Below are 8,978 nucleotides of genomic sequence, written 5' to 3' on the forward strand. Positions count from 1 at the left end.
CGGGAGGGCGCTGGAGGGGCTCCGGGCCGCCGTGCTTCTCCTCCGCGGGAGGGAGAGGCGGCGGGGGCAGCGCGGCGGAGGACCGGCCGTGTCCCCGGTGCGGCCTAAGGGCGGCCCCGGCTCCGCGGCGGCCCGGCGGGGCGGGCCGGGGTCCCGGGTGGTGCGGGAGGCCGGCTGCGGTGCCCCCCGTTCCATCTCGTCTCTCCTTCCCCCCGCAGGTGTCGGTGATCAACACGGTGGACACCTCTCACGAGGACATGATCGTAAGTGTGCGGGGGGCGGCACACACACCCCCGGGCCCGCTCGCCCCTCTGCCCGCCGGGGGGGGGTCCTGTACCGACCCTACGGAGCGGCCGGGGAGAGCGCGGGCTGGAACCGGCACTGGCCGACAGGGCCCGGGGAAGCCGGTACCGGGGAAGGGGAAATGATTTACAACTTCAGGTGTACCTAGGCTTGTTTCTGCTCATTTTCATGAAGCAGTATGTATACTAAAGTGAACCATTTTATACCAAAATTTAGCATATTTGGTATGCTATTTGGTGTAGATAACATGCAGATAAATACGTAAAGGCACATCAGTTTCATCTGCCAAAGCTCTGTAGCACACTAACGGGTAGGGGCGTTTCGTACCACAATGCTGAAGGGCAGGGAACTCGGGGAGACGGAGCTGATTCTCCCACAGGTGGATGTTTCTGGGAGCAGATGTGCAAGAACAGCCAGGAGGAAAACTTGCAAAGTAATTTGTGGAAGTGAGGAGCCCAGTTAGATAATGCCATTTCAAACATACCTAAGAGGTGTCGGTATTCTTATGCCCACTTTACAGACTAAGAAACAAAAATGTGTAGCTGGCCAAGGCTTCACAGTCAATGGTGCTAATTTCCCCTCCTCTCCTGAAAGTGCTGTGCATTATTGCTCCGAATTCCCTCCATCGCTTCTGTGTAACATTTGTACACTTAGTGAAAACAGCAACTGGGGAAATAAACGGCTTATGTGGCTTGTCTGGGTTGTTTAAAAACTCTCCTGTTTAACCTGTCCCCCCGGGACTGGGTCATCCGTTGGCAATTCTTACAGCTATTTTCAAAAAGCAGCAGGATTTGCTGAGGCAGGGCTGATGCAGCTCTCCGTTGCCTTGCAGCACGATGCGCAGATGGATTACTACGGCACTCGGCTGGCGACCTGCTCCTCGGACAGATCCGTGAAAATCTTTGATGTTCGGAACGGAGGGCAAATCCTCATTGCAGACCTGAGAGGGTAAAGTGTCATAAACTGAAGGTTTATGATCTGTGGAAAATGTTATTATTTTGTCCTTTTGCTCAGTGAACTCCTCCAAGGTATGGTTACTGCTGGCAATACTGCTGGCTGTTGCTAAGCAGCTCTTCAGAGCTGTAAGGGGGACAGCGAGACAGTTAATTTATTAAATGCTTGACACCTATAATTTTCAAGTAGACTCACAGTATTAATTGCTAATGTAAGGATAAATGTTTGGAATCGCTTTCCATGGCGGTGGCTTTGTCAGACAGTCCCATGTGCTGTGTTTCACTTTGGTGTTACTCTCCTTCCTCCTATCCCTGCATTAGTTGTTTATCATTACTATATTACCGATTCACAACATTGATGGCTGTGCAGCAGCCGCACCGGGAGCAGGTTTCCCTCAGCTTCTCCAAAGGGCGCTGTTTCTTGCAGGCATGAAGGTCCCGTGTGGCAGGTCGCCTGGGCTCACCCCATGTATGGCAATATCTTGGCCTCCTGTTCCTACGACAGGAAGGTCATTATCTGGAAGGAGGAGAATGGCACTTGGGAGAAGACGTACGAGTACACGGGGCACGATTCCTCAGGTACGCGTGGTCCGGAGCTGCGAAGGGAGCGTGGGGGACGGGAGGATGCAGATGAGGTTGGAGTAAATCCCTCAGTGTTAAAGACGAAGCCCTCCATTGAACAGATAGGGATACATTAACGGAGAGACAGTCTGTTCAGCACAGATAACCTCCTGTCACCTCCTGCCCTGATTCATACCAGGTTTGCATAGGAGTTGTTGTACAAATAAATCAGTTTTCAAAGAAACAAGATGGTAGGATACTGAATTCTTGGGGAAAATATGATATATATCCACTACAGGGAGAAAGGAAGAAGGTGGATTTTAGCATGCTGCATTTTCTTTTACAATGGAAACTGGTTTGTTCAGGTGATGGGTCCTCCTACGTGCAGATCTGCAAAGCCTCCAGCTTTGTTTTATTACTAACCTAGACTTTAAATATTGTGCCTGCCACTCAGCTTTTGTTCTACAGCCATGCTTGTGAGGGACAGTCAGAGTTTCTAATCTCATTAAGAGTGCTCTTTTATTGTTCTCATTCTAAAACGGATGCCAACAGGAGGGCAGGTTTCCATCACTCAGTAAGCAATGTTAATTGACTGGCTCTGCCGAAATTCACAGTGCTGAGACCCTTACTTTTAGCTTTCCAGGCTGCTCACTTTTAGTGACTGTTCCACTAATCTTAGGCAGTGGATCAGTTAATGAGTGTTAGGTGGTCCCTGTGTGTGTTGTAATGCAGTCTGTCTCACCCCTCGCAGTGAATTCTGTCTGCTGGGCTCCACACGACTACGGCCTGATCCTGGCCTGCGGGAGCTCAGACGGGGCCATCTCCCTGCTGAGCTACACGGGCGACGGGCAGTGGGAGGTCAAGAAGATCAGCAACGCGCACACGGTGAGTCTGCGCCCGGGAGCAGCACAGGGCTCTGGGGGCCACGGACAGACACCCAGCTGATGCTGCAGAGAACTTGTAGATAAACACTGAAATACAATTAAATGATGTGAAACATTTTCCAGAATCAAGAATAACTTGCTTTAAATAAATCCCGGGTGGGAAGGTATACTCTGTAGGCACTAAAATGAAGAAGGAAACAATACGTGAAGGTTACTACACAGCACTGGCAATACTTGGTTATAAAGCACTGCTGTTAAACACAGTGCTAGAAGTTCCCTGGTGGGAAATGGCTCTGGTACTAAGCACACCTGTACAAACTGACTGTGGATGAACTGAAGCTGCAAAAACTGCAGGACTCATGTTTTTCCCAAAACAGTGGAGATTTTTGCTGACGCAGAATGTGATAAGCTAATAGCAGTGGCTCGCGATAAAAGGAAATGGGGCTGTGGACCCACAGGTTCCTTCTGCTCCTGCGTTCCTGAATCTTAGCAACCATGTATGTCTTGTGTCTCTTCAGTTTCCATCTCTGTCTCCACTGTTTACGTATCCCAGATGATGTTTGCACATAAAACAGTTACTTGGCTACCTGAGGCTTTCGGAATAAGTGCCCTATTGAGACAGACTGCATCTGGATTTCTTATTTATCCCATATCCATCCATCCAGGCTCCTGGTTTCGTAACATGGGCTAATTCCTTGTAGAGCATGCTAGGTGTCCTTTGCCCCTTGGCAGTTTTTATTTATGTATTTAAAGTAAGCAACTTCTTACAATGATATTTTTTCATTGAATAGATCGGGTGTAATGCCGTGAGCTGGGCTCCTGCTGTGGTACCGGGAAGCCTGATAGAACAACCGTCTGGTCAGAAACCAAACTACATCAAAAGATTTGCATCTGGTGGCTGTGACAACCTCGTCAAGATCTGGAAGTAAGTGCTCTGCTGCCAGACTTAGAAACACACAAAACTTGATCTCCTTTATAGCCTTTGAATGTCCCCGTTTGTATCTCAAGTCATATTTTCAGCATCTTGATGCTTTCATCTTTGAATTATTGTTTTAGAGATAGAAACAACTTAGAGATGTCCGTGATTGCTACAACCACACTACAATCTGTGTCAGCCCTGCTTAATCTTACTTGGGAAAGTGGCTCTCTCATTGTCTGTGATTCCCTCTGCCATTCAGACACAGCAGGTTTCTGTACAGTCACTGAAGATCCAATAATCCTGGCCTATGCTGTTTCCTGTCCCCCGGGGGGGGTTTGTCAGTTAAAGCCATAGAGCCTTTTGGGGAGGAGTGGAGACCACTTGTGCTTTGGATTATCCGATAAGCCAGGAGTGTGAAAGCTGCAAACTCACAGCCTTCCAGAACAGGAGATAAGAAACACGACTGGCTGCTGCGGCCGCCCTTCTGACTGTCAGTGTGGTTTCAGGGAAGAAGATGGTCAGTGGAAAGAGGAGCAGAAGCTGGAGGCTCACAGTGACTGGGTTCGAGACGTAGCCTGGGCTCCGTCCATTGGTTTGCCCACGAGTACCATTGCCAGCTGCTCACAGGTGAGGAGTGACAGAGGGACAGTGCCCTCACTGCCATCCACTACAGAAAAGGGGAAAGAACTAAGGGAACAGTAGGGATGGACCTGCTGTCACAGCTCCTCTTGGCTGGCCTTGCTAAATCTGGGTCTGTGCCTGAGAGCCTTTGACTCCTCTTCCTCCCAAGCTCAGCACCCAGTGGGACCTTCAAGCTAATGCTGTATTTTAATGTCTCTGGATCAAATTCACTGAACTTCCAGCTAAAAATACTGTTTTCTAATTACTGGCATATTCTTAATCAGGTCTGATGTCCTCAGCCTTCATACTGACCATAGTGTTCTTGCTGCTAAGAATTCTGTAAACACTTCTTTTTTCATAAAAAGAACACTACTTGGTAAGCTGCTAACTTCCCGTCATGTGACTGGAAAGTAATATCTCATTCTGCTGATCTGTATGTATTTTAGGAGCTTTTCTCTGGTGTTTGCAAGTCACTTTTTGTACGTAGCTTTTCTCATCAGAGGGCTGTACGCCTGCCTTGCTTTAGCTACAGTAAAAAAGCAGCCCCTTTGCCGTGTTGAGCAAAAATGCACATAAGCACATCTGGGGTGATTCGGAAGTGCAGCCGTGAGTGCATTCCAGGTTGGGTTTTCTGTGCTGTAATTCGTGGTCCAATTGCAGTAGGTGCATCTGCTCTTCTGCAGGATGGCAGGGTATTCATCTGGACGTGTGATGATGCCTCTGGAAATTCATGGTCGCCAAAGCTGCTGCACAAGTTCAACGACGTTGTCTGGCACGTGAGCTGGTCCATTACTGCCAACATCCTTGCAGTGTCCGGAGGAGACAATAAGGTGAGTTCTGCTGCCTCAGCTTTCACCCCCCATGCCATGTGCTCAGGGGACCTGGGATGGGACAGGCCATTGTCACATCTGCTTAAGTTGGGGCTGCTCTCCTTTGCTGCAATGGTCAATTTTTTTCTTTTGACCTATCAAGCGTGGGGGAAGACCCTAACCTTTGACAAACTACTTTGCACTGCATTCTTAGTCCTTACTGGAGATCAGAAATGCAGGGTTAGCTTTATTTTGTAGGGTACTAACGGCAGAATTCATATACCCTACCACTGGGTAATTATTCATATATAGCAACAAAGAACTTGATACTTAGAACAACTCCGCAACAGTTGCCTGCTGTAGCTGTAGGCTGTCACCAAACTAGTGACGTGATGGCTGCAAGGGACTGGGAAACAGAATGTATTAAGGCTGAAACTCCTTCTTGCTCTGTTTTTGAGGTGACGCTGTGGAAGGAATCCGTGGACGGACTGTGGGCGTGTATCAGCGATGTCAACAAGGGCCAGGGAGGGGTGTCTGCCGTTACCGAGGGGCAGCAGAACGAGCAGTGATGCATGAGGGAACGTTCAGCTGCCACCAGTGATCACTATCCCTGATTTGCAATGTTTCTCGAAACGGATGAGAACTGATTTTTATCTAAACTGGACATGAACATGGGAAACAATTATCCAATTTTATGAGCACTCTATAACTATTACTGGGAGGCTACAATATGATGATGATCAGCCTTAATCAACATTCCCATAAATTTAAGGTAAAGAGCATGGCAAAGTACTGTGCCTTACACTACTCCTTGATGCTGCAGAAACCGTACCCTGCTTTTCTGGTTTGGGGATCAAACTGTACTGGATGTGCTGTGGGCTCCCAGCACTTGAGTGGGAACAGGAGGAGACTATCAGGGTGGTGAGGGGTGAAATCCTTCGTGCCAGGGGACACTCTGTCCCTTCAAAGGCCAGAACTTTGTCCCAAACAAGGGGAAGGGCTGCTGGGGTTTCCAGCATTAGATGGCAGCATGCTCACTAGCCCTTCTGTAGCAGTGAAGCAGTGCTTAGCTCTTCCTGAAAATAACCTCCTTGGATATAAGAAAGTCTCTGTGCTTGCCTGAAAAGGAGTAGTGGAATGCATGTGTCTTTTGCTTTACAATAATCTTAAACTTGGTTATTTAACCAAAATCAAAAAATCAAACCACAACTTGAAGATATTTCTTTTTTTTAGCCACACTTCTGTACTGTACCTCAGGCGGTTATGGGTTTTTTTGAGATACCAACAGAATAAAGTCCTATTGGTTAAAGCCTGGTGTGCTGTATTTAATAGTCTTTTCCCAGAGGCCTTGTCAAGCATGTCTCCAGTCCACATTCAGCCACGTCCTCTTGTCCATGGTGTTAGCTCTGTGATACCCGGGAAGGTGTCAGTCCACCAGAGACTAACACTCCTAGAGCCTAAGAAAGAACAGAGTTTTACCTTCAGTTAAGCGTATGTGCCATTGCGCTTCCGGACAGTGTACTAAGCTCCAACAAGCCACGTTCCAGTGTGCCATCCGCTGAAACAGAACAGGAGAGAAAATACTTCACTAAAAGGTCACATTTTCCCTTTATTCTTCAGCTGCACTGAAGCACCACAAGTGAACGATTTGTAGCCTTCCTCCTTCTCCAAGGTAGTGCTTCCAGGCTCGCTCTTTGTTTGGGCATAGCCAAGATAATACACCCCTTTTCTAGAAAAACAAACTTCATTTTATGATCGTTATCAATACTAGCCAAATACTATCCTAGTTGCTCTCACAGAGATATATAAATGAATTCTTTCTGATTACCAACCCACGTAGGCAACATTCCTGTTCTTGTTTAAATGCACTGTAGCCTTATGCCAAAAATTAATCAGCTCATCTAGAAATTAGCATTACAGAGTTTAGTCATTGCAAATAAAAGCATTAGGTGAAAGTTTTTCAGTTGCTCTTGACCATAAGCTTCATATTTTTGATCTCTAATCCCCTCCTCCTCTTGGGGTCAGGATGGGGAAAAGAGAAAAAATGCTGTACCCAACATCGATTTCACACTGAAGAGCTTGAAGCTGCTGCACAGCCCGATGGAGGCCACAGGGTCTCTCCTGTGCCCACTGTGCACTGGCTCTGGCCCGAGAAGAAGAAATGTGTGTGTCTTGCACTGGCTGAAAGGAGTTTCCTCACAAGAAATGAAGTTCTGTTGTTCAATCCGCACTGTGAAGTTTGTGAAGTTTCGGGCACGTCTCCTGCTGACACACTGGAACTAGCCTGGCCTTCATGGCAAACGGGGGCACTGGGAACTTAGAAAATAAACAAACTCCTCTGTTTTGTACAATGGCCTATCTAAATTCCTGTTCTCCTCACTACTTGGACAGGCCTTAATAAAGCAGAAGGTGCTGATCCAAGACCAAGCTCCTGGAAGCTACAGGGGACACATCTCCCTGTCCCGTTGGGAACCCAGAAATAGCTCGAGTCTGTGCCTGGCCTAGTGTTCTACAAAAACGCGAGGGGCTTCTGCTTCCACACTGCTGCTTCAGGGTCCAGCAGCTCTCCCTGCTTTCCTTCTGCTAGTGAACACTGTTATTAACAAGCCTTCAGATAGAAGCCAGGATGAAGATTAACTCTAGCAGAGTTTCTTGACCCAGCTTTGTTGTTGGAGGGGTTTTTGACTCCTCACCTCCATCTGTTCCCAGCTCCTGTATTCACAGGTACCAGCTTCCTCGTTTTTGCCAATTCAGCTAATACCAGACACACTTCAGAAGTGATTTGCTTTTAATATTTGGATCATTTCACAAACCTGACTTACAGCATGACTGCACAATATCTGAAGAATTCAACCAGAAAGCCACAACATGAGACACAAAATGAGGAAAGCTCTTAAATCCTGTTTGCAGAAGGAAAAAAAATGGAACTGCATCCCCAAATGAAACTAGTTTTCCAACTCCACAGACGTGCTAAAGTCTTATTTGGCCATAGCACAGTTACGATGGTTATAAATGCTACGTGCTACATCTTCTCCCACAGCAAATCTGATTTAACTGAATTCCTCCTCATCTTCCCACCTCCACACATTTACCGTGCCTCCCACAGTCCTACTGCTGGGAGTTTGTGGGGCTACAGCCCCAAAGAGAGCCTGCAAACCAGAGACATCACAGCAAAACACAAGCAGCAGAAGTCACACACTCGTCATCCTTCATCATATAGTCCTTCTTTTCTCCTACTCTTTCTCAAGTGAAAAAAAATAATCCCTACTTCTCTTCATGGGATTGTTCTAGACACTCAGTCATTGCTATGATCTTCACTGAAGTTCTAGAAACTTGTTAATATTCTGGTTTTACAGTCATGGAAGCCAAGTATACTAGTTATCATTTTCAGTTTTGGTCTTCCAGCAAAAGATGACAAAATCTGATAAAATAGATCCCAGGAGAGAATACAGAAGAGAGACTGCACTTAAAGGCAGAAATGAGAAACAGCTGTCACCACAGGTCAGGAATAAAGCTCAACTTTTCCATTTCTGTCCCACCACCTCTGGTAAGAAAAAGGGGTTGGGGCTTTTTCTTTTTGGAAAAAAAAAATAAAAATGTTACAGGTGTTAATTATTTTTTAAAAGGAACAATGTTAATGTCACGGGAAAAAAGGAAACTCACTTCATTCCCTACACAGTTTCATTTTATATAAAAATAAGCGCAGCAACAAATCTATGCACTTTTCCCTGTTTTGTTGATTTTGTTCTTTTGCAAGCAAGCCAGCTTTCCACGGAATTTAAACACGTATCAGATTGTATTTCCAGTGATGTTGCAGAGCAGTACAAATACTCCACTCACTATATAAAGCGCTTCAGAAAGCGGCTGTTTGGTGAAGCCACGAAACTCAGCAGGTAAAGTTTCAGCTTTTGCCGGTTTTCCCCTGTAA

General features: G+C 46.7%; 1 protein-coding gene across 1 annotated transcript in view; it reads left to right on the forward strand.

The window, feature by feature from the left end:
- SEC13 (SEC13 homolog, nuclear pore and COPII coat complex component) overlaps positions 1-6,359 on the forward strand; it is a 7,539-nt gene extending 1,180 nt beyond the window's left edge. The window contains exons 3-10 of the mRNA XM_014946627.1: positions 7-263; positions 1,136-1,251; positions 1,684-1,835; positions 2,569-2,702; positions 3,493-3,626; positions 4,127-4,247; positions 4,925-5,071; positions 5,509-6,359. Coding sequence (XP_014802113.1) covers positions 7-263; positions 1,136-1,251; positions 1,684-1,835; positions 2,569-2,702; positions 3,493-3,626; positions 4,127-4,247; positions 4,925-5,071; positions 5,509-5,619 — 1,172 coding nt within the window. The 3' untranslated portion in view covers positions 5,620-6,359. The remainder of the gene's footprint in view (positions 1-6; positions 264-1,135; positions 1,252-1,683; positions 1,836-2,568; positions 2,703-3,492; positions 3,627-4,126; positions 4,248-4,924; positions 5,072-5,508) is intronic.
- Positions 6,360-8,978: the final 2,619 nt, after the last annotated feature.

This window comes from Calidris pugnax, unplaced genomic scaffold (assembly GCF_001431845.1).
Source record: "Calidris pugnax isolate Ruff unplaced genomic scaffold, ASM143184v1 scaffold81, whole genome shotgun sequence".
NCBI lineage: Eukaryota > Metazoa > Chordata > Aves > Charadriiformes > Scolopacidae > Calidris > Calidris pugnax.